This window comes from Paramacrobiotus metropolitanus, unplaced genomic scaffold, assembly GCF_019649055.1.
Source record: "Paramacrobiotus metropolitanus isolate TYO unplaced genomic scaffold, Prichtersi_v1.0 Parri_scaffold0000010, whole genome shotgun sequence".
NCBI classification, from domain to species: Eukaryota; Metazoa; Tardigrada; class Eutardigrada; order Parachela; family Macrobiotidae; genus Paramacrobiotus; species Paramacrobiotus metropolitanus.
Window position 1 is genome coordinate 1,775,615 of NW_026570230.1, and position 24,763 is coordinate 1,800,377.

Sequence of the window (24,763 nt, forward strand, 5' to 3'; positions counted from 1 at the left end):
GCTTTTTCTAAAATCACTGTCAAAACTATGTATTATTAATTTTATTTTTAAAAGTTTAAAAAGTTTTAGAAGTTTTAAAACTTGGCCCACTTTGTACCTACCCTCGCCCTCTCGGCCTCTGCTCGAAAAATATTTTGAAAATGCCACAAGAGAGCGAGGTCTAAAGCTGGGCCTGCAAGCCCCAGCTTCAGACCTCGCTCTCATCTGGTTACTAGTAATGTGAACAATGTATACTTCGCCTTGCCCATTATTTCATCAGTACCGCTTTAGGGATCAATATATTAATCACTTTACCGAATTGAGAGCCTTTGTGGCGGGCGGCTACATGAACAACCACGGCTGACTGAAATGCAGTCTATGCATTACCATTCAGTCTATGCAGCCTACGCAGCTTATCAGTGTGCAATCTATGCAGTAAGACCAGCACTGCATCTATGCAGTAAAAGTGATTAATATATTGATCCCTAAAGCGGTACTGATTAAAATAATGGGCAAAGCGAAGTATACTTGCTAATTATCTCACGGGTGTAAATTACAGGACGCACCTCGGCCACCGGCCTCCATGCGCAAAAAAAGCAAAATCTATCCGGAAAACCTCAAAAAATTATAATGTATACGCCCGACGCCGTAATACCACACAGTTGGTTACGGATGTAGTCCTCCGTAAACTGGTTATATGAATACTGTACATCTCTTGCAGGTTTTCTGCCTCTCCGCTTTGTTCTCAATGATCTCAGCTCCCACTCATCCAATTTTCTCGCTTTAAAATGTTCTGGAAACCGCTCGGTCTAGCGGGTGATCTAAGGCTAATCGTTGTTTGCTAAATGCAGAACCTCAAGCCCAGTGGTCACTCGAAGGCTTGTTACCATGGAGGCCATAGCGCTAACATGGCTGGTCTGTTACCACGGTCACATTACACTGTACTTACTCAGTTAGCTCAAACATAAAACAGCTTCGGCTGCGCCTCTGCGTTTCCTATGTTCCGTGGGCTGACTGTACGACACTTCGTTGCTATTACAGTTTCGCGAGTTTAGCAGAATAAACAGAAAAACAGCAGCCGAGCCACAAAACGACACAAACTCTATAAACAAAGGACAATAATCTAAGAACTGAACATTAGTAGCAACTGGACTGAGAGACCCCGTTTTCTAAAGTAATACCCGACAATGACAGCAAGCGTCCACAGGTTGGCTAATCACTAAGCCAAACGACAAGAAAAGGAAAAATTCACCTGATACAACCGCCGCAGAGCATTCCCTGTCTTTTGTTAAATCCGATAAACTTAACAAAATCTTTTTTCTTATACAAAAACCAACTATTTTCAAACAAAAAAAATAACTGTTACTGCTTTCTCGAATGGGCTGGAACGTATGAATTTTAAACTAATTTATTTGCCCAGTCGTAAGCCAATATTCATCCGTGCTCATCTGGTTATATGAATACTGTACATCTCTTGCAGGTTTTCGGCCTCTCCTGTTTGTTCGCTATGATCTCAGCTCCCACACATCCGATTTTCTCGCTTTAAAGTGTTCTGGGAACTGCTCGGCGGGGCGGGTGATCTAGGACTGATCGTTGTGTGCTATATGCAAAACCTCAAGCCCAGTGGTCACTCGAAACCTTGTTACCATGGATGCCATACGGCTAACATGGGCCAGTCTGTTACCACGGTCCCATTACCATTACACTGTACTCAATTAGCTCAAACATGAAACAGCTTCGGCTCCCACCATCCTCTGCTTTTTACTTGTAAAATCACGGTTATACTGTAATTTCGAAAGACATGTCAATAATTTTGCACACATCATGATTGTAACGGTAATGCGATTACAGATGACAGCAAAAGCATGATGCATCCCCTTAAATAGTTGTAGCATCCCCACAGTTATATCATATTGTGGATACGAAAATGCAAAATTCAAAACGGACAGTTTTCAGTTAATTTTAATAATTTCTTTTCTCGATAAACCGGGAAAAAATGCGTCGCAAATCTGGTATTGGGAAAAAAACAGCTAGTGCACGTCGGGTGCGTATTCAACGGCTTCGGAATTTACCAACATCAGCGGTTACTCAATCAAAGGTATGAAAAATTTGTTTAACTCACGACATTTTATCAAACACGTATTTATGTAAACTGCTTCCGAATGTAAGAACTTGATATGGCACGAAAACAGGATAAAGACAACGAAAACTTGGTAAATGCTTGGACGTGTGGAGCGAATAACACGAGGCCACAGAATGTGGGTTCTGAGACGTCTGAGGCATTTGAAATCGGTTCGCAGACTGCAGTTTCGCTCATCAGAAAAGAAACAACCCCCGTGGCTTTTAAGCACAGCATTGATGGGAAGAAAAGGCGCACGAATATTATTAAAAAAAAGGCCGAAATCGCACCAAATAAAATGTTGCAACAATGGGCACGAAATCCCGAAAAAAACCTCTTTTCCTTTCAAAATTTCATAAACATGCAATACCCAGCATATGTCGTTATGGATAGCGAAAATTCGGATTCACTGTCACAAACGGCTCAATGGAATAACGTCTCAAAAGTCACGATTTCTGCAATGAAGACGGGGTTTGGATTGTGTTTCAGCCATGTATTTAAAGGAAGTTGTGGTGTGTGTGGCGTGAATTTAACACATAATAAAAGAGTCAAGAAAGGTCAACGATCAGCAGAAGGTTCAGACAAGTATATGCTGGATAAAATGTTTCCTGATTTAAAATCCCTTTCTCTGGAAACAGAATATTCTGTATGCAGTTTTTGTTCAAAGAAGGAAACCGGGTTCGCAGACAGTTTACCACATGGGCATCCAGAAACGGAGGATGTCACAATTCCCACAGTGTTGACAGCTGTAACTGACCCCATTCAGGAGCAAATGCTTTCTTTAGGAAGAATATATTCCTTTGTTTACAAATACACTGACCCGACTCGTATGCAGTTCATTCATTTGCAAGGTGACGTTCAATACGGAAGACAATTTGACGAACATTATCAAGGGATGTTGGGCGTAGTCTGTGAGAAAAAAACTTTAGGAAGCTTGAAAATGTCACAGGAAGTTGTCGATGCCGTGAAATGGCTGAAATCTAATAATCCTGTGTTTGAAAGATTTGCTGCATTAGCTGAAACTATGTGGCCATGGATTGTTCATACGCCGCAGTTCCAGAATGGTTGTACTATACAGATGGGTGACGGAACACTTGAAGATACACTGTGTAATGAGGAAACAGCTTTACTGGAACCTGATTTTAGTAACGAAGAAGCACCGTCACAAAACAGTGACTGGGACATCATGGGTTCCAACTTTGTTCGGTGTGACCAGGAGGATTTTGAAGGCCTTGTGAAGCTCAAATTAAGCGACCCTTTGTTTGATGTGAAAGTTTTTCCGAAGTTATTTCCATATGGCAGAGGAGGATTTGATAAGAAATTGAAACGCATCAGCCTTCCTATATGGCACAAAAAGAAACTACTGCACCGATCAGCGGCTTTTCGACGCAGCAAGTACTTTATTTTTTTACAGCTAGATCGAAAAATCAAAAACCAACTTTTCGGAACGAATCGTTTTTTTATAAGCAATCGTAAGAAAAAGTATCACAACGACCCAGAAAAAGGTTGCGCTGAAGAAAGCAAAGACTACGACAGTTGTAAGAACACGCCGTATGGAACAGAACTCCCACCGCATATGCCGGGAACTGCAGCGTACTGGAGTAACTGTGCTGCAGATGTAATTGCAATGTCTCAGGATAAATTCCTTGGCCAGCCAGATTTGTTTGTGACTTTAACGCAGAATGACACCTGGCCAGATATTGAATTATCTGTGGATAACAGTCCAGGGTATATACCGAATTCCCTAAATAATATATGCCCAACAAAATCTGCTACCGCTGTAAACAATCCTGTAGAAGTGACACTGTGTTATGAAAGGAGATTCAGTGAGTTCAAAAAACTATTCTTATATAACAAGCAAGGGCCGTTTGGAGAAGTCAAACATCATTGGTATAGACATGAATATCAAAAACGTGGAGCGATAAATACGCATTTGGTTATATGGCTAAAAAATAGAGATGCGGCCGTCGGTTTAATTAGTGCTCATATACCGGAAGCTGACAACCCAGTATCTGGTTTTGTTAAACATCTGGTAAAGCAGCATCAGATACACGAACGGTGCCTGAAAGAACGATGCTTCAAAGGTGTTGGGTCGAAGATTTTGAAAATTTGCAAGTACGGATTTCCTTTCAAAACTCCGTTGGAAAAATGCTGTCTGGATGAAAAAGGCGTGCGTTACCTGTATCCGCGATACAAGTTGGAAGATGCGTACGTTGTACCTTATAACGCAGATCTACTGCTTATGTGGCAAGGCCATGTAAACGTTCAAAAGGTCACTGCAAATGGGTGGCAGTTGTACCTTGCAAAGTATGTCGCAAAATCGGAACCGTCACTTCGCTTGCAAACGACATCACGCAACCAAGTTGAAAAGTATTTAACAACAAGGGTTACTGGTATACTGGAAGCATGTCAGCGGTTGCTCCGAATTAATCTGTTTGGCACTTCAGTTGACACGGTGTACATCCCAGACGAAATAATACCAACTTATCAAATTATAAAAAAAGGACACCCGAAGGATGAAAAACCCAAAGAAGATGATTTTTATAAGACGAAATTCCAGAAGTACTTATGTCGTCCGGCATGTCTAAGAGAAATTCCGTACCCAGAATTCTACCAGTACTTTGCAATTAGTACTAAGAGTCCACCAGTCAACAACGATGAAGAGGACGATATCTACAGTAAGAGCATTAATTCAGATGAAACAGGTAGTCAAACGTACTGTTCTTTAATTGTTTGGTCATTGTGATTATTGTTACATTATGGCTGCGTGCGTGGCTAAACAGTGACCTTGGCTGCTGCAAAAGTTTGTATGCAATCGCATACTGTGTAATACAGTAGTGCAACAGTGTAACATTTAACATACCTTTATTAAATATCACGCAGGTTATTCGTAACTGTAGTGTGTTAACTTTTTACTGCAACACCGTAGACTTTGTAGCCGTGGAGTAGGAATGTAGTGGCTGAGAACACATTTTCGAAACATTTGACCTATTGTTTTAGGTATCAACTGTGATGAAAATGAAGCAAGCAAAATAATCAATGAATTTTGGCCAACTACAACGGAAAGTATGCGAAACATAATCTCCCAATTAGAACATGGGACAGTAATTGGACAACGCAACGAATTGAGGGTCATAAGAAGAAGATCGCCAGTGGTAAGTCGATTTCCTTTTGCCGTACCGGATTCCGAAAATACTGAACGGTATTATCGACAATTATTAATTAGCAAAGTGCCCATATATCCCGATATTCCTTACTTTTCGGCCGATAATTCGTCACGAACATTCTTGGAAGAATGTATCATAAGGCAGCTTATTACAGAAGAAACGGTCAATGATACCATAGACAAAGCCGTATCGAAAGGATTTACTTATGACAAAATCTACGAAATTGCGCAAATGTGTGTTAGAAGTTTCCCTCATTTAAATGATGCCGTTGGTGAAACTAGCAGAAGTTCAACAGATGCACCAGCAAGCACATTACAGTTCAGTCACTAACGAAGAAAATGAGCTGCCGGAATTTTTTCCAAAACAAACATTGAGTGAATCGGTACAGTTGACAGATGCCCAAGATGCTATCTTCGAAAACATACTGGAACAAGTTCAGAACGTCGAAAAGCAGTGCTATAACGCCTTAATCGGACCTGCAGGAACTGGAAAAAGTGTTTTAATTAAAAAAATACATGCCACGCTTTCCGAGCAAAATATTAACGTTGCTGTACTTGCGCCTACAGGAACTGCAGCTAATGGAATAGGTGGAACAACAATACATAATTATTTTAATATCGGCATTGACAACCGCTGCAAAATTGAGCGGGATACTACAGAATTTTGGAGAGCGCATTTGGTGGACGTCATAATAATTGATGAGATCAGCATGGTTAACCAGGAACTTTTCGAAAGCTTAAGTCTGGTGTTACGTAAGTTTAACAAACGGAACAGACGTTTTGCGGCATTTGGTGGTGTGTCGTTACTGGTTGTCGGTGACCCCGCGCAGCTGCCACCAGTATCCAGAACCAACACGCAGTGCTCCGTATTTTTAGGAAGGTACTGGAATAAATTCACTGTACATCACCTAACCGAAATTCTGAGGCAGAAGGACCCACTTTTCCAGTCTATACTCGATGATCTACGTTATGGCAGCTGTTCTGATTCAACGCTTAAAACCCTTCAAAGTGTTTCAAGAACTGCTGATGACATATTACTGGATAAAAACATGTACATTCCGATTATATGCCCACATCTCGACTCGGCCGCTGAATGGAATGAAAAATATTTGAATTTATTTGACGGCCCTCTGGAGACATATACCGCAAAAGATATCGGAACGGATGGCAATGAAATGACCGAAATCGACAAGGAACGTACAAAAAGATGGTGTCATGACCGACTACCCGATCAACTAAAGGTCAAAAAAGGTGTGATGGTGATGCTTTTGCGGAATATCGACGTACCAGGCGGTTGGCACAATGGTGCATTGGCCACTGTCGTCGAGTTTTCTAAGCGGATAATCACCATTAAATCGGTATCAACTGGAAGAATTCTGTCAGTTCCGAGATTCAAGAATTCCTATCGCATTTTTAAATCCACGACACTGGGTTATCGTGAACAGTTTCCACTACAGCTTGCTTATGGTCTAACAATTCATAAATTTCAAGGGCAAACACTGGAAAACGCGATAGTTGACCTGCGCCAACCGGTGTTTTTCACCCTGTCACAAGCAAATGGTAGATACTTAAAAAATACTTAAAAACTTAGAGTAAGAAGCTTTTTTTTCGAAAAGTCAAAAAGTTGCTTAGTGCATGATTCATCCAGTGCATGCACCATGCCAACAACTTTTTCCTTATTGAGTGAACATGTCCGTCTCTAGAGAAAACAACTTAAAAAAATAAAATATTACTGACGCAAAAAAAGACGAAATTTTGCACTTTGTGAGCTGGGACAAGAAAAATTTCGAAACGATTTCAAGTGACGCCATTGCCAACGAGGAACTTTCAATTTTTTTAAAACAGTTTTGTTGTTTTTAGTAGCTAATAAAATTGTCTATCAAACGAGTCTAAAACGTTTGCCGTACGTCCAGTAGTTTGCGAGAGGCAAAGCAAAAACGGAGAGGGCCATTTTGTTCGGCCACCCGCTAATTATGTATTACAGTGTAATACAGATAAAACGTCCTTAAGACACAAGAAAGCGTTGGCTCACTGTTCGGTATACACTGACAACAATAATTAACTGTCGGTTACCAATATTTAGGTTACGTGTGTCTATTACCAACCTAAAGCTGGCAAACGACGTCCAAAAAGAACCGCTGATCACTGGACTGCAACTTCCGGGAAATTTCAACGTGTCATCGCTCATCGCCAATTACGAAAGGAAAAACTTTCGCGAACATGACAAGTACAGCAAAATTATTCTCTTAAATAATCTTAACTTACTCCAACGTTTTAACCAAACATATCCAATAATATATCCAATAATCTGTTTCCAGACCGCTCGTCTTTACTGTCGTTCACACCACGGCGCCATACAGCACAGCACACGGTGGTGAAGCTATTAATATTATGGTTTCTGATCATTCGGGAAGCGCAGTACTGTCAGCTTTAAACAGTGACGTTTCAAAGGTGCAGCAACTTATTGTTGGAAAGGTAAATAGTTTCCGATGTCGGTGTTCCAAATTTTTTTAAGATTTATTAAAGATATATCAATACTAGTTTACATGTATACGAACCGATTTCCATTTAAGTATTTTCATATATATAAAAGGTGACCTTCGACAATAAGCCGGAACCTTTTCAACACTAAAACAGTCACACTGCTTCTGTAGACTTATCGGATGAAGTTCTATGACGTCAGCGAACTGAAGCCGAACTTCCGAAAGGAATCATCAGTATTGGTCCAATTTTATGCGAAAGCGAAGACACTAATTGAGTCGGCAATTGAGAATCCAGTTGACATCGAAACCATCACGCCTCTATCACAAGCTCATGAACATACCGATCTAAAGCGTAAGCAAGCAAATCTGTCACAAATTTAATATGAGAATACTAATTCTATAACATGACAATACTGATATGACAATACTGACTGATAACAGAAACGATATTTCCTTCTGCGGCAGCAAAATTTACATTATAATAATATAAGCTAACAGTATAAGGTTTACTGAACACTACTGCATGTGTTTTCAGACTACATGACCTTCGTGGAAAGTGTGGGATACTTGGACGACCAGAAGAAAACAAGGAACGGAGAGCGAGCATTTCGCACATTAAAAGTGTGGGACTGCTCGCAGGCCTTGCCCTATCGAGTTGATTTATGGGGGCACCTTGTAAGCCGCAAACTGCATTTTTTAAACAACAAAGTATAAAAATTACATATGCTAAATTATCTTCAACTAGATTATCTTTAAAGGCTACCATCTTCATCCCAACCGTCTACGAGAAAAAAATTGTGTTCTTTCACAACCTTATCCACACCAGCTACAACAATGGTGGTCTCCAATCCGGCTACAATAAAACATATTTTTACATTTCTGAAAGTTCACCGGCACTGACCATCAAGAACTGGGCATTGGAAATCGGCCTGATTGACCCGGACTCGGAAGAAGAAGTTCAGACAGCTAACGCAACCGACATTGCCACTAAACGCCCGCTTGTTGGGGAGGCACCAACCCAAACAACAAAAAAAGGGAGAATTTCAGCTGTACCCCCCGGAAACTGACTACCGAATATTCGCTGATGACAAAAAGATGTTGACTCCCCGCAGAGCATTCCCAGTTCAAAAACTGAACGCTAACTCTTATTTTACATAAAATAGAATACTAATCCCTTGAACACACTGCAACTTATGCATATTAAAATTTTCTACTGATACAGCCGCAAGTTGGCCGCAGAGCATTTCCTGTCATTTGCAAATCTAATAAACTGAACAAAATCTGGTGTCCTACACAAAAAACAACTTTTTTCAAGCAAAATAATAAATGCTTCCTCCAATACGCTACAACGTATGAATTTTAAACTAATTTTTTAACCCAGTCGTAAGCCTATATTCATCCGTGCTCAGCTTGTTATCTACATCCGTAACATCTTATACACGAGTATGCTTTGTTCCGAATGATTGGCCGAACGGCTGGGCCGATTTTCACACAGAAAAGTGCGTTAGAATCGTCGCAACGACGCCGGTAATGTTACGTTGTTACTTAATGGATGCGCCCCAACGGGGAAGCAGAGGCCCTGAAAAAGAAATTGTTGTCATGGGCCCCCATAGACGGGCGTGGGCTATTCATATGTACAGTCGCAGCGACAGAGGCAGCCCGCGGCCTTCGGCATCGCTTCGGCAAACAAAATAAAACATCGTAAAATCAGGGCAAAATAATAAAAGTAATCAAGCTGGCGATTAGCGCAATCTGTATTTTTTGCTTTGTTTCAGCTTTCTTAGGTTTTCTTACGTTTCGTAGGTTTCTTAAATTTCTTAGATTTCTTAGGTTATTCTTAGGTTATTCTTTCTTACATTTCGTAGATACCTTAAATTTCTTAGATTCCTTAGGTTCTTCTTTCTTACGTTTTTTAGGCTTTTTACAATTATTACGCTTATAAAATTTTTTGAGTACAGAAGATTCTTATGTTTCTCTAAATCAAAATTTTCGAAACTAATGTACGCCACGACAATACGTACGGATGTAGATCCCGTAAACTGGTTATCTACATCCGTAACCACGTATACACGATTGATGATGTAGCCAATGTTTGGGCGAACGACTGGGCCGATTTCGACGCGGTAAAGTGCGTTAGAATCGTCGCAACGACGCGGGTAATCTTACGCTATTGCAGAATCGATACGCCCCTAAGGGAAAGCGAGAGCCCCTGAAAACTAATTGTTGCCATGGGCCTCCATAGACAGACATGGGCTAGGGCTTTCTGCAGTCGGACTGACAGAGGCAGGCCGTGGCCTACCGCATCGCTTCGTTAACAAATAATGGGGAATTGTAGAAAAAAACCGACAAAATAATGACAATCAAGCTAGCGATTAGCGTTTCCTTAATGTCTTCTTAGATCTGTTAGATTTTTTAGGTTTCTAACATTTCTTAGGTTTCTTAGGTTCTTAGGTGTCTTAGTTTCTTAGGTTTTTCTTAGGTTTTTTTCATGAAACTTTTTGAATACAGAAGGTTCGTATATCTTGTTAAATAAAAATTTTCGAAATTAAAGTACGCCACGGTAATACTTACGGATGTAGATCCCGTAAACTGGTTATATGAATACTAATCATCTGTGCCAGGACTTCGGCCCCTCTCTTTTGAGGCAAAGGACCTCGGCTTCTCCTTCACCAATTTTGCTCCTTTAAAGTGCATAAGAATTCTCTCACCGTAGCGGTGGATCTAAGATTGTTAACTTTTTGCCAAAATCACTTGGCTGGGTCCAGTGGTCAGTCATAAGGTTGTTACCATGGACGCGATAAGAAATACATACAGTTCTAATACAATTTGACCCAGAACAGTAGAAATATCTGTGCTCCTCTGCAACGTATGTACTGTGCCTTTTTAGATATACTGCACATAATGTACAGTATATATAAAAAGTCAGTCCATGTTTCGATTAACTTATGTACAGTGTGTCAAAATAATTATTGCTAAAAATACGTACGGGTTTAGTAATATTATGACGGTTTGTAAGCAATCGGAAATCTAGACATCCTTGGAATTACTTAATTCTTATATTTATAGTCATTAGCCAATATTCATCCGTGCTCGGCTTGTTATATGAATACTATACATCTCTTGCAAGTTTTCTGCTTCTCCTCTTTGTTCGCTATGATCTCAGCTCCCACTCATCCAATTTTCTCGCTTTAAAATGTTCTGGGAACCGCTCGGCCTGGCGGGTGATCTAAGACTAATCGTTGCTTGTTATATGCAGAACCTCAAGCCCAGTGGTCACTTGAAAGCTTGTTACCATGGATGCCATAGGGCTAACATGGGCTAGTCTGTTACCACGGTCACAGTACACTGCATGTACTACTCAATTAGCTCAAACATGAAACAGCTTTGGCTTCGCCTCTGCGTTTCTTGCAGTATTTCGCTTGATCACTGTCGCACCTTGCGGCCCAATGCACTGAGCTGTATCAACAGTTCGGTCAATCTCGCAGGCCAGTTCGCTAAACACTAAACAGTAATACTACGACGTAATTCTGCGACTACTAGTAACAACAAATCACTCACTTATTTACAGTACCTAGTCGTAAGCCAATATTCATCCGTGCTCAGCTTGTTATATGAATACTAAACATCTCTTGCAGACCTTCGGCCTCTCCTGATTGTAACGCGTGATCTCCGCTTCTACTCAATCGATTTTTCTGCTTCAAATTGCACAAGAATCCTCCCAGTGCGGGGAGTGTTCTTAGACTCTTGACCTTTCGCCATCGCGGTCGCGGTAGGCCCAGCGGTCACTGGAAAGCTTGTTACCATGGATGCCATAGGGCTAACACGGGCAGCTATGTTGCCACGGGCATGATAAATTTGGCAAAAATTTATGGCTTCGCCTCTGCGTTTCTTGTGCTCCCCTGGGTGAGTGAACACTTAACAAATCACTTCGCCCACTGATAAGCCACTACAGTAGCTTCTCAGATTCAGTAGAATTCAATAGAATAAGCAGGAACTTAGCAGCTTAACCATGAACCAAAAAAACTTTAGGGGCAAAAGGTCAATACTCCACGATTCTCACCGCAGGCAACCATCCTGAATAAGTAGCTGTCTGGCTTTGCCATTCTGACTTTACAACACAATCCAACACATGAAGATACGACGTAATTTTAAATACTTAGTCGTAAGCCAATATTCATCCATGCTCATCTTGTTATCTACATCCGTAACCACGTATACACGATTGATAATGTAGCCAATGTTTGGGCGAACGGCTGAACCGATTTCGACGCGGCCAAGTGCGTTAAATTCGTCTCAACGGCGCGAATGTTCTTACGCTATTGCGCCATCGATACGCCCCAAAACGGAAGGAGTAGCGCCAAAAAACAAATTGTTGCCATGGGCCCCCATAGACATACATGGTAAATACATTGTCTGTTTGCGGACCGTTCGGAAAAACCGAGACAGACCGCGGCCTTCGGCATCGGCACGTTACAAAGTATTGAAAATTTAAGAAACACAAGCAAAAATTAATCGCAGTCAATCCCACCAGCGTGATCGGTATACCTCGTATTCTTTCATACACGATATTTCTTAGATATCTTAGGTTTCTTAGGTTTCTTAGGTTTTCTTAGGTTTCTTAGGTTTCTTAGGTTTCTTAGGTTTCTTGGGTTTCTTAGGTTTCTTAGGTTTTCTTAGGTATTCTCAGGTTTTTTAGGTATTCTTAGGTATTCTTAGGTTTCTCTGGTTTCTTAAGTTTCTTAGGTTTCTTAGATTTCTTGGATTTCTTTGTTTTCTTAGGTTTCTTAGGCTTCCTTGTGGTTTCTGAAGTTTTCTTAGATTTTCTCTTTCTTAGTTTACGTAGTTTTCTTGGCGGCTGGGACCAATGCAATCAACCGTTGCGAAGTGTGCATTGCGTAACAAACATGCGCCGCAAAAGTTTGTGTACGGATGTAGATCCCGTAAACTGGTTATATGAATACTGTACATCTCTTGCAGGTTTTCGGCCTCTCCTCTTTGTTACCTATGTTCTCAGCTTCCACTGAGCCGATTTTGCAGATTTAAATTTTCACAGAATCCTTACAAAACGTAGAGTAACACAAAGCTAGTGGTTTTACTCACACAAGTAGGATAAGCCCAGTGGTCACTCAATGGCTTGTTGCCATGGATGCCATAGGGCTAACATGCGCTTGTCTGTCACCACGGGCAAATTAGGGTTTCACAGAAACAGCTTTGGCTTCGCCTCTGCGTTTCTTGTGGGCCATATACCGAGTGAACGAATGATTCGGTTAGTTTTAGAATAAAATGAAAACTAGCAGCCGAGGCACAAATGAAACAAACTTTAATGGCGAAAGGTCAACATTTGAAAAACCGGGCACCAGATATTGGCCTGATCGACCTCAACTCATAAAAAAAAGTGCAGACTGCTAACGTAATAATATATAATGTTGGCCGATGCCCGCTTGATGACTAGTCACCAAACTGAATGCAGAAACAGGTAATTTTAGCAGATACAAACGTAAGTTGACCGCAGAGCAATCGCTGTGACCAGTTTAATCAAATAAACTGAGGGCGATCTATTGTCTTATATTCCTATAAAACTAACTCTTTTCAAACAAATTCCTAACTGCTAGTGAATTACTACTGCTACCACAAAATATACAGTCATAACTCCTAACTATGAAATCATAACTACTTCCTCCTCGAATACACTGCAACATTTGAATTTTAAACTAGTCTATTTGCCCAGTCGTAATCCAATATTCATCCGTTCTCAGCTTGTACTTCTACAGATATCGCTATTGTTGTCTTAAGAGTTATACATTATTTCGTCTTAATACCTTTGCAAATCGAGAATTCATACGTTCAGCTTAAAAATTTGTTAAATCAGGACACGACAGAATAGGATGTACTTACATGTACTCGTAATGCCGACATGGTGTGTTTCAGCGTGTGTTTTTATTAAGTTAGCCTGGGAAATTCAAAAAAGGGCAATTTGTAAATTTTACGGTTTGATTAAACTCATACATTTGCATTCCATCAAATCATGCTGTTGCATTTCCGTACTAAACTCGCAACCGTTAAGCTGAAATGGAAAATTGAAAATTCGTTTAACAGTGGTGTGACATTATGGTTATAGTAAGTGCAGCCGTGTCATACGAATTGACCAAGTAAACAGTCATATTCCACTTTTGCAATGCTTATACCTACAGAAAAGCGGCAGTTTGGTTCCTAAGGTTTTATCAATTTGTTGTATGCGAGCGTGAACGTTTGTGATTATAAACGAAGTCAATGTGAATAATCTGCTTTGGTTGACATTAATCCATGGAGGCGTTAATCCACAATTTCAAGGTGTACACCGAAGGTGCGTCCAAGGTGCGACCAGATCCCGCCTGGCTTCACCTACACCGCCGTGGAGGCGCCCAAAGGCGAGTTCGGTACCTATCTGGTGTCGGACGGCACCGTATCGCTGCAAAATCAAGGCGCCCGGCTTCGCCCATCTCGCGGCCATCGACCACATCGGCATGCAGCACATGCTGGCCGACATTGTGGCCATTATCGGGATATCGTCTTCGGGGGAAGTAGATGGGTAGCTGTGAAATGTTACAGACCGTACCATTCATGTGTTTGGTCCGGAAATTGACATCTGCGGGTCCGGAACAATGGAACCCCTAAAAAAGTCACATACTGTACCAGAAGCCGTGATGGAAGTGGTTTGTTGGTGAGAAGAAGAAACGATTGAAGTTTCGTTACATCAGTGTTCATTACAGGCTTTTCTGCAGCATTAGCTTGTTTACTCTACTTTTATATTTTATGATGTAAAGGATTGCTAATATTAGGGTAGTGTTATCATATAAAGAAATTCTGACGTTTTCACATGTTTGCGCGTTCTTTTACAAATTACTACTTTCTACTTCAATGTCAGTACGATAACTACGATACTTTATATCAGAAGGGAATGCAGAGGTTGCCCATCTCCATCTTATGGGAATGGATCCCATTTTTTCCCCATTACCATTTTTCCATACTAAAATGGTATGGATGAAAAAACTGTATTCATAAATGGAGATGGATGGGAAAAACGAAGAAATGGGCGGAAATGGGAAATTTAGAATATAAGATAAAAATGACAAATCAATACATTTCTACAACTATTTTGTTTGGCAAAATCCACAAAAACCCCCGATACCTTCGCGCTTCGCGCGAAATCGTATTAATTTTTACATGGTAGTTCAAGAAAATTTTGACAAAAACAGCGCTTCGCGTGAATAGCCGATTGCCAACGCGGTTTTCCGTAAGCCGGCGCCAAGCAAGTTTATGGATGTACGTTTTAATTTAGTTTTTAAAAAATGGGACGCTGAAATGGGGAAGGAAGAAAATGGGTCTGATCCAAAAATTATGGAACGGAGATGGGTGGGAAAAACTGTAAGAAAATGGGGTAGGGATGGGATATGGAAAAAGCAGAAATGGGCAACCTCTGGAAGGGATTTCATTTTCTGGCAGGCGTCCAATTTTGCGCAAAACTGGCGGAAGGTGATGCCGGTCCGTCGTTCGCGGGATCAAAAAGTCGCAACATACTCGTATGCTAACAAAATTAAGTGCACTGTACGACTGAGTTCAAAAATAATATCCGTTTCGTACAAGTGCACTGCACCGCTTGCGTACAGAATGCTGGGTATGGGGCTATGCGACCATTTAGTCCTAGATTGCGTCCTAGATTTGTATTTGCGTCGTTTGGGGATGCGTTTTATGACGAGTACCATAAGATTCTTCCACAATGGGACTCTCTTTTCTTTGCTTACCGGAAGAAGCTGTACCAGTTTGTAAGTGCTCTGAATATCTGCTAGACTTTTGTGATTTTATTAGTTTCAAGCTTCTTTTTTCATATGGTCGTTAACCGGTATGTCTGCATTCTACTAGGGATTTAATTATCTAAAGTTAAATATATCTATTTTGCGGATTATATAGATCTACTGAAATCTTTAGCCTTATAATTATTATTTATTACATACTACTACTAACGATTCAGTTAGCGTGATATTTTCGTAACTGTAGCAGTTTTCGCGTGAAATGTGTTTCCATCAGCTAGTGTCTGGCTGTCTGCACTTTTTGTGTACCTTGAAGTGTTGCTCTGTTATTATAGTACTGTAATACTCTGACTCTCGTGTAACATTGTGTTTCTAAATTGTCATACTTGTATACACATAATTATACACATAATTGTTTGTAAAGTTATACATGGGATTGTTGTTAAAAGACCATGATCAGTTACAATTCTTGTGGTACTCGTTCTACCGGGTAGCTGAACAAAATGGCCGTCTGTTTTGTCATGGTGCGCTGGATCCGTCCAACACTTAATTGACGTTATCCTAGTTTCATTCGATAGAGCAGTGATTTTAACATTAAAAAGTTAAGTTAAGTCAAAAATTTCCATAAGGCTGAAATTTTTTATGAATTGTTTTGTAAAACTGGCTGGGTTTGGATGATGTCCTGGAAGCGAAAATCTGAAATTACCCGTTTCTAAATTAAAAATTCTTGCTATTCAACCATCAACATTAATGTAGCTTATTTTACTATTTCTGGTAGAGAGGTTGTTTCTCGGTTTTTTACTGTAAGAAACTTCACTATTCTGGCAACCATGCTTGGCCAGTGCGCTGAAGAACAGAGACTGTGCACGAGTAATTCTCGTGAAACCGGCAAACAAAGTTTTTGAAAGCAAATTTCTAACCAACGTGCTAAAAGCTTACCCGATTGAATTTTGTTTCAAAAAGGGCAATGTGTCAGCTACATTTTAAAGTTAAATCTGCATTTTTTGGTGCAACCTGTCATGCAGCCAAAAATTGTAACCGAAAATACTCGAAAATACCAAATATAAAACCGGCATTTTTCGAAAAAGTCACAATATGTCTTTCTTGTATAACTCGTTCAGCGTATGCAGCACGACCACAACTTTTTTTTTGTATTGAAAGAAAAGGTATTTAACTAAATAAAACAGTTAAAAATATTCAACAAGTCCGTAAGGGGAAGAAATGGCACAAGATTTTATGTTTTGCGAGCTGGGACACGAAAAATTTGCAGACAGTTTCATTTGGCATCATTGCAAACGAAGACGGCTTAATCTTTTCAAAACTTTGTTTTAGGTTTTTTGGCTAATAAAAATTCTCTATCGAATGAGCCTAAACAGTTTACGGTGCGAAAAAGGGTCTGCGAAAAACAAACAAAAACAGGAGACGGCCATTTTGTTCAGCCACCCGGTACGACGAGTACCACAAGATCATTCCAAAGCGCGACTCTCTTTATTTTACTTACCGGAAGAAGTTGTACCAGTTTGTGAGTGCATCGAATATCTACTGACCTATTACGATTTATTAGTTTCAAGCGTGTTCTAACGTATGATCGATCGTTGATCGGTGTCTGCTTTTTTATTAAGTTAACAAAATTATGTTAACAAAATTAAGTTATCAAGTTAACAAAATATTGTTAACAAAAATAATGACTTCTTGTTCTTGTCGTACTTTATACAACTACAGATATACCGAGATGCGCGGTACACTGCATAAGGCACTCGTTTTCATCAAACTGTGTACAGTTGGTAATTTTGCAGTACACTTACAATAATTACTTTTTGTATCATCAGTTAAGGAGAATTTGTACTATGGTCGCAAGATGGAAAACGAGATTTTCGAAATTCTACAGTTGTAATAAGAAGGGTTATATCTATTACTGGGCGGAAGTTAAGTAAAATTAGCTTGCAACGAAAAAAGTTATTAAAGTTTTTTGGTTGGCGATCAGGAAACAATTTGGCGGGCTGGGGTATTTTCTACACTACTGCCATCTGTGGTCAAAACCAGTGAAAGAAAGATTGCTTCGAGAAGATGCCTTGTGGTTGTTATGCACCATGCCAGATTGCAAGTGTGACAGAAACAGACAAGACTCATGTTTGCACATTGATGACACAAAGCATGGCAAAGGCGCTAGAGAATGGAAAGACACAGCGCTGTCCTGTGAGTGCACATGAAAGAGTGGCCGAAGTCCACTCTTCGGTGTGCACACAATCAGTGTGGCGGCACTGCAAGCGCAGAATCGGTAAGACCAAAGGAAAGCGCAGTACAAAAGAAGGTTCTTCGTCCCATCCTGAACAATTTTTAAAAAACAACTTCTAAAATCAATAACAATTCGCATCGGTTTCAGAAAATTTCACACTTTGATCAGACTAAAGAAAAATCATTTTCAAAAAGAATTGTGAAGCGTTTTTGTGGAAAATGTTTATGGAAAATCTCTTTAGAAAATAAAATAAAGTAACTTTGGGTGTAAAAAAGGTTGTTTTTTTCAATACCGGGTGGGTTTTTTTGAAAAATCGCTCCACAATACTTTAGTCATTCTAACGGAACACACTGCTGTTCTTGAATGAAAAATTTTAAAAATCTGCTTGAATTGTTATTGCGTCCGCAAAATAACGACCTTAAATCAGTAACTTTTACACTTTAAAATAACCAAACCGAGTTTAGACTTCTAATATATGTAGTGAAAATATCATAGTGTTGGGTGCAATGCATAGTTATCATGCAGCACAAGGACACGCATTGCGCCAGCGAGAACAGTCAAAAGAGGTCGAAATCAGTAGAATCTCTACTTAAGAGCGGTGTGATGCCGGCAACTGTATAATCTGACACCGGTCGGCAGGAAGGATGATCTGTTCTTTGTCTGTAGGTTTTCTATACACGCCGTGTACAAAATCGAATGAACATTTATCTGCGCGGAAAACCAGGATCGCATTATGGAGCAATTATGGGAAAAGGTCAAAACCATAACTCCTCGACTGTTTGCGAACATCCACGTCGTGTATCCGAGTCTGCTGCACGGTGACCTTTGGCCGGGCAACACAGCCATGACCGCGAATGGGACGCCGGTGTTGTTCGATCCGTCTGTCTTTTACGGCCACCATAAGTATGACCTGGCATGCGGCAGCTTATTTGCATCGTTTGGGGATGCGTTCTACGACGAGTACCACAAGATCATTCCAAAGCGCGACTCTCTTTACTTTGCTTACCGGAAGAAGCTGTACCAGTTTGTAAGTGCTCTGAATATTTACTGTCGTATTGCGATTTCTTAGTTTCAAGCGTGTCTAACGTATGATCGATCGTTGATCGGTGTCTGCTTTTTTATTAAGGATCTACTTTACTTATCTAGCGCTATATACTGTATGCATATTTTACGGATACAGATTTCACTGAAATGTTTAACCTTATAATCATTAATTATTACAAGCTGATAACGATTTACAATTAGTAAAGTATTGTGATCGATGTTTCATAACGTAACCAGTCATTTTCGCGTAAAAATGTGATTCCATCAGTTAGGTATCTGCACTTTTTATGTTACGTAGAAGTGTTCTTATTTTTAGTATTACCTGAACCAGCATACTCATTGGCAATATTACCAAAAGGAGCTACAGCTGATGGAACCGCAAGTGGGCATCGACATGCTCGAGTACATCCTGGAGTCTCCTGAGACCGGACGTGCCTAATCTGCCGCATACCAGACATACTGTAGTTCCATGCTGCATGTTCAATTGTTCGAGGACACCGCAATTGCAAAGACGATCCATGGTTTTGGCTTGCAAAAAAATGCTGTCTTCTGCACGGATCGTCTTTCGACTTTGGTCATAAGTTTTTCTCTCTCAATTTACACTTATCACAGTGCGCTTACGTCTGCAATATTTGTATTTTTTAGTTTCTAAAATGTGCGTTTACAAACGTCAGGTTTATTGTGTCCGTGTTGTACGTTTACTGTTTGCAACCGATTACGTTAATTTGACACAGTCTGCGACCTTGTATTGTAGGTATGTGCTCGGATCCTGCCGAAGCGCGAGCAGCGAGAACAATTTGATCATCGTTTTGATCGGTTGCTGGTCGTGAAAATCTGATTTCTCTCAAATATGTAATGAAGGTACACGCCACACGGCGGCATATAACTTTTCGTATGCACAGTTTATAGTAGTTGTCTCTTGGAAGACATAACAAATCTTGTATGTACTTCATCGTGCGTAAAACAGCAAGAATAAAGCAGGCGCCTGGCATCACAACTCACAAGCGACGAGAAAGTATTTCTTAACAATTCTGGCTATACAGTGATCGCCGTACAAATGATTAAAACTTGAAAATTTAAAAACTACCTCTTTTAACAACACAAATTTGCATCAAAAGTACAAATATTTTAAATTAAAAATTTACCACAAATAAAAAGGCTCAACACATGCCAACAAAATTACAGAGCTGCATGGAGAGTCCCAACAAACATTCCTTCATTGTGCCGAATTCAAACGCTGCTGCCGCGCCCCTTCTCCGCGCTGTTTATACAAAGCCAGACTGGACTCCATGGACAGCCGGGTGTTGCGGCTCACCGCGATTCGGGCGAAAATGATCATTTGACGTCCTCCAAGTTTCCAACTAGCGGCTGCAACAATACGAAAAGTCCAGATCACATTAATTCCAGACAGTTCGAAATTATCAACTGCAAATACGTCATTATGCAATCGGCATAAAGCGAGTTCGATTCCATGCGCACAAATATGAATTTTCTAACCTGTAATGGCTGAACCTGTAATGGCTGAACCTGTAATGGCTGCTAGGACACAATCCAACATTTTAACCAATAGTGTGTTCTGGCAAAAATCAACTCACCAGCGTCTAGATCGAGCATCTGAGTGAATAATAACAAACGAATTCCCGTTCATCAGCCATACATTGCGTGAGTTTCTCATTGACTCGGCCAGAAAATTCCAAATCCAAACAAACTGTTAGTAAGACTTTAAGTAGCAACTGAAACGCAAAATTGTTAAGCAAGTGCGTTCCACATGAACTCAACTACCCTACACGTGCCAACCAAAATAGCTAAAAATGTTAAAAGTTAGGCAAAAAAATTTCCAGTATCTCTGTTTATGGATATTGGCTGTTGTAATTGGACAAAACAATAAAATAATTACTACATTCGATACAAACCTGAAAGTAGGCAGGATAAATCCACACGCACACGAGTTAAATGCCGACCAACCGCTCAATATTCTGGTCTCCAAAAAACGCTGCACTGAAAATTTGTACGAGTATTTCTGCAACAATAAAATAATTCGTAATCTGGTTCGGACATGCACGTACGACGTTGCGCTAACCATGCCATACAGCTCCACACGCCGCTCTTCCGGAGCTCTAACACTAACCGCTATCATAAGTGGGATTCTGGTAGCACAACATTCCACCACCACGTCAGTCAGTTCCGCAGGGATGCGCGCAACCAGATTAGAGCGGACGGCGTCTTCGCTGATAGTCCCGGTGCGGATTCTCTCGGCATCTGCTGCACCTAAAATGCATGTTGATAAATTACATATTATTGTCTGTTAAATTCGAATCTACAAAATTTTTAGTTTTCTTAAAGCACAAAGCAGTTGCAGTTAAACATTTTCTACAATCCGAGTTCGAATTACGTTAAATTTTATCTAGTTTGCATTGTGCGTGCAAGAGCGGGTAAGCACAGTTGAAAACGCGCATCAAATAGTTTACCGTAACTGTTCTAACATAGTTTATTTTACATTCTTTAATCAAAGGCTTTACTCCGGCAGAATAAATTACCTTTTATTACGAGATGTAAGTCAAAATGGTGGTTAATGCCAAAAAACCTTCAAGCAAAATCGCGCACCCAGCGAAAAACTTACGTAGGCGAATACGAAACCGCAGAACTTCTTCAACTGGGGCAGGCGCGTGGTGAGCATTCCCGTTCGTAACCGCAGCAACCGTTTCGTTTAAAACGCGAGCCAGAGAGTTTCCTTCCAGCTGGGTGTTTCTGCAAATACTTAATTATCAACAATACGAAATGCATGTATTCAATGATTAGTTGGTCAGATTGAGTTTACATTATCGGCATCATCCGGCTGGCATAACGCTGCAGCGATCCTCTTCTCGCGAACACCAGTACCCGCACACCTAGTGCTACTCCTTCGACTCGGGCTTCGAGCATAAAATCAACGACAGCAACTGCGGGATCAACATTCTGGCAGATATTTAATCGTATATGCTCTTGCGTTGCTGTGTCTCCCCGTAGAAGAGCTGCTCGCGTCGCGTCTAAAATTTATACAGTAAAGATGTGAGCCAAGATCAGTTCTTTACAAGAACGCGGGCTCGTCCCCAGCTTTTTACTAAACGTGTTTTAAAAAAACCTACTTAAACATTGTAAGCAGAATTTTGAAAAAATAAATAAACATACAGCAGCACAATGAAGTATAAACTATAAAGAAACACAGAAACAGGATATGCAGGAAAAAACCTGTTGCTGTATTGCCAACTCTTACCTAGTTCAAAGCTGTAAGAAAATCACCAGATTTCAAAGTTTTGACAAAGTCGAAAACGAAACTGTTGATAATAATATTGTCTATTATTGTAACGTAAATACAAGTGCAACGATAGGAACTGAGGCAACTAAAAGAAAGAAACTGCGAAGAACTTAGCAAACCGCAATATCTCAGTGCAAACTGTTCGCAGATTGCAGTTTCAGGTTCCCAGTTGTCTGCTGCAACCTCCGCATCCATACGTTCCGACGGTTCCGTCAAGAATTTCAGAACTCACCCAGTGCGATCTCATAAGAATACTCTGAGTGCATTTTGAAATCAGTACAACCAGACGTGAATAAGATCGAGTCTTCAGAAAATTAAAGAAAAGGCAGAAAATTATTTTGCCCAACTTAATTAATTTTGGAGAAAATTTGTTCGCAAATTACTACTGTAATAGAAAAGACAGAAAACAGCTGAACAGCTGGCTGTTTTGCCAGCCGCCCAGGACGGCATACGGGGTTAGTAAATAAAGTGTAAAGACTAAAGCGGCCCGCTTAAATTAGTGGTGGAGGTCAGTTACATTTGGGTAAGCGTTGCGCGTCGGGTAACGGGAAAACGCGTAAAAAGTGTGACGTAACAGCGCGTAACCAAGCAAACATTCTGATTCGCAGTCACAAAATCTGGGATGGGTTTTCAGCTTACTTGTCCGCGTAAGCGTTGCGCTTCGACGTCGAAGCGCAACCATCACCCAAACTACGAGTAACTCGTAACTCTCCTGCACAGATCAACAAAATTTGTGTGTGTTTGGACCAAAAGTAAATCCAACGACCCAGATTCACAATCCAAAACTGATAATTAACTTTTTTGACGTAATACCACATTTACCACATTACAGCATTAAAAATGAGTTTTTCAGTTCCACGTCGGTGTTCAATTTCTTTCTTGGCACGGAAGCGTACTCGACTCACGATTGGACGATTGTTTTTCTGCTGAGTCATGGCTAATTTTTACGCGTCTCTCCATTACCCGACGCGCAACAGTTACCCAAATGTAATTGACCTCCACCAGTGACTAGTGACTGGTGGAGGTCAATTACAGTATTGAGGACTGACTTGTGAGTACGGTATCAGCAGGTACTTTGCAGTTTGCAGTATATTGTAGCGATAGAAATTAGATGTACCGCCAGTAGGAGTGTTAATTGCCTTTCTCTACTGATTATTGGTTGTTATGTTATGAAGATCAGAATCCTAGTTTTCCTACTTTTACCGACCGCATCTCACGGTCAGAAACATCTTGAAATTAGTCTTGCTGCAGCTTGCTCCGAATCTTGCCCCTGTGCTTATGCACTTCTTGCTACGCGCCTTCCGCGCTTCTTGCCCCACGCTTATGCGTTCTTGCTCCTCAGCTTGCTCGCTGATTCTTGCTACGTTGTACTTGCTAATAAACACCTGCGATGACCTTGTGTTGTGTTGCGTAATCGCTATGGGATGATCGTGCATCTCCCATCATTGTCACCCTGTAAACGGTAGTCAGCTTCCGGTCAGCATCGCTGCCGACCGTGCCAGCCTTTCCCACACTAACAACCGACAGATCGTGGTAAGGTGGATTAACCAACCCACTAGAACAGCAGTCAAACCGGCTGCTGTTACAATATCAATAGATTCATATATCCTTACGTCCTTATTTTTTGGAAATTATCTCTTAAATCAAGAGTGATTTTTTCATTAAGTTGTTAATTTTATAAAATAGAGCATCGCATAAACGTTCCTACCTTTATCTTTAAAAAAATCTTAAGTTTTGGAGAAGGTCTAAAGATTTTTTTAAAAGTTTAATACTTAAGGGTTGTTAGTACTTACAGGTTGTAGTACTTAAATCTAGTGCTACGTACGTTGTAGTACTTAAATGCTGTTAGCTTCTAGAGAGTTCGCAACTTAGCAACCTAAGCAATAGTTATTATTTTAAAACTGCCAATTACGTCAAACATAATTTTATTTTTTTTAATTCTTGAAACCTTTAAGACGTTCTTAAATCCGTTCGATTACCTCCAAATAACTATAAATTCTTCCAAAGCCCGCTTTAAAGCTTTCACATTTCAAGAATTTCTAAGAATTTCGCAGCGGGGCCGTTACCTCTAGATATTTTTAGCCTCCAGAGTTTCTAAATTTTAAAAATATCTAGAAATCTGAGTACCTCAATATCTCACGGTCTGAAGTGTCTAATTTATACGAGTATCTAATTATTCCTAAATATCTAACAGCCGGCCCGCGGCCCGTTAACTTCTGTATTCACTAACGTAGCGGCTCTGTGGTACTGGTGGTAGCCTGGGCATTAATAGTGGAGCAGTTGCTCAAAGCTTCTATTAATATTCACTAACCTACGTTACTTTGTATACTTTACTGATATCTATGGCAGCTTAGGTATTCACTAAGTTCTACCTCTAAATCTAATAAATATGTATTTAATTTATTTTTTTAAATAGTGAACAGCTGGCTGAATGGCTGAAAATCTTGCAATTAGTAGCTAAAGATGAATCCTGCGAGGTCACCTTGACACTTGAGCAACTGATAATTGTTTCCCACAGTTTTCATTAATTCTGTTAATTTCCATTTACATCCGTCGTACCAAAAAACTGAAGTTTTGAGTTGGCTAGATCGGCAATATAAAGTTACATAAAAAACGTGAAAAAGACAAACAAAAAGAAAAATTACGAGGTGATG

The 24,763-nt window shown here is 40.3% G+C and overlaps 3 protein-coding genes across 4 annotated transcripts; 2 read left to right on the forward strand and 1 right to left on the reverse strand.

Annotated features, from left to right (window-relative positions):
• Window positions 1-3,674: 3,674 nt before the first annotated feature.
• Window positions 3,675-4,549, forward strand: LOC129583481 (uncharacterized). Its single transcript, XM_055475274.1, has 3 exons — window positions 3,675-3,826; window positions 3,917-4,468; window positions 4,546-4,549. Exons 1-3 carry the CDS (start codon window positions 3,675-3,677, stop codon window positions 4,547-4,549), a joined length of 708 nt encoding a protein of 235 aa, XP_055331249.1.
• A 13,954-nt stretch (window positions 4,550-18,503) lies between these two features.
• LOC129583482 (ketosamine-3-kinase-like) lies at window positions 18,504-19,253 on the forward strand. Its single transcript, XM_055475275.1, has 2 exons — window positions 18,504-18,797; window positions 19,131-19,253. Exons 1-2 carry the CDS (start codon window positions 18,504-18,506, stop codon window positions 19,251-19,253), a joined length of 417 nt encoding a protein of 138 aa, XP_055331250.1.
• A 511-nt stretch (window positions 19,254-19,764) lies between these two features.
• Window positions 19,765-22,436, reverse strand: LOC129583415 (uncharacterized). 2 transcript variants are annotated; one of them, XR_008689783.1, is made up of 7 exons: window positions 22,068-22,436; window positions 21,633-21,840; window positions 21,435-21,562; window positions 20,895-21,082; window positions 20,728-20,834; window positions 20,410-20,547; window positions 19,765-20,182 (listed from the first exon to the last, which is right to left on the reverse strand). XR_008689783.1 is itself a non-coding variant. In XM_055475200.1 (6 exons), exons 2-6 carry the CDS (start codon window positions 21,734-21,736, stop codon window positions 20,526-20,528), a joined length of 549 nt encoding a protein of 182 aa, XP_055331175.1. In that variant the 5' UTR covers window positions 21,737-21,840; window positions 22,068-22,436; the 3' UTR covers window positions 19,765-20,525. The 2 variants fall into 2 exon arrangements, 1 of the variants encoding a protein (XP_055331175.1); XM_055475200.1 differs by having other exon boundaries at window positions 19,765-20,547.
• Between the last annotated feature and the right edge of the window lie 2,327 nt (window positions 22,437-24,763).

Bases quoted from the DNA above. Each gene is read 5' to 3' on its own strand.
- LOC129583481 (XM_055475274.1), top strand. From the start codon at position 3,675: ATGCCGGGAACTGCAGCGTACTGGAGTAACTGTGCTGCAGATGTAATT. The intron at 3,827-3,916 runs GTATATACCGAA...GTGTTATGAAAG, and splicing joins TCTGTGGATAACAGTCCAGG to GAGATTCAGTGAGTTCAAAA.
- LOC129583482 (XM_055475275.1), top strand. From the start codon at position 18,504: ATGGAGCAATTATGGGAAAAGGTCAAAACCATAACTCCTCGACTGTTT. The intron at 18,798-19,130 runs GTAAGTGCTCTG...TCTTATTTTTAG, and splicing joins GGAAGAAGCTGTACCAGTTT to TATTACCTGAACCAGCATAC.
- LOC129583415 (XM_055475200.1), bottom strand. From the start codon at position 21,736: ATGCTCGAAGCCCGAGTCGAAGGAGTAGCACTAGGTGTGCGGGTACTG. The intron at 21,083-21,434 runs GTAAGTTTTTCG...CATGCATTTTAG, and splicing joins GCGGTTTCGTATTCGCCTAC to GTGCAGCAGATGCCGAGAGA. The intron at 20,835-20,894 runs GTTAGCGCAACG...TTATTGTTGCAG, and splicing joins GTGTGGAGCTGTATGGCATG to AAATACTCGTACAAATTTTC.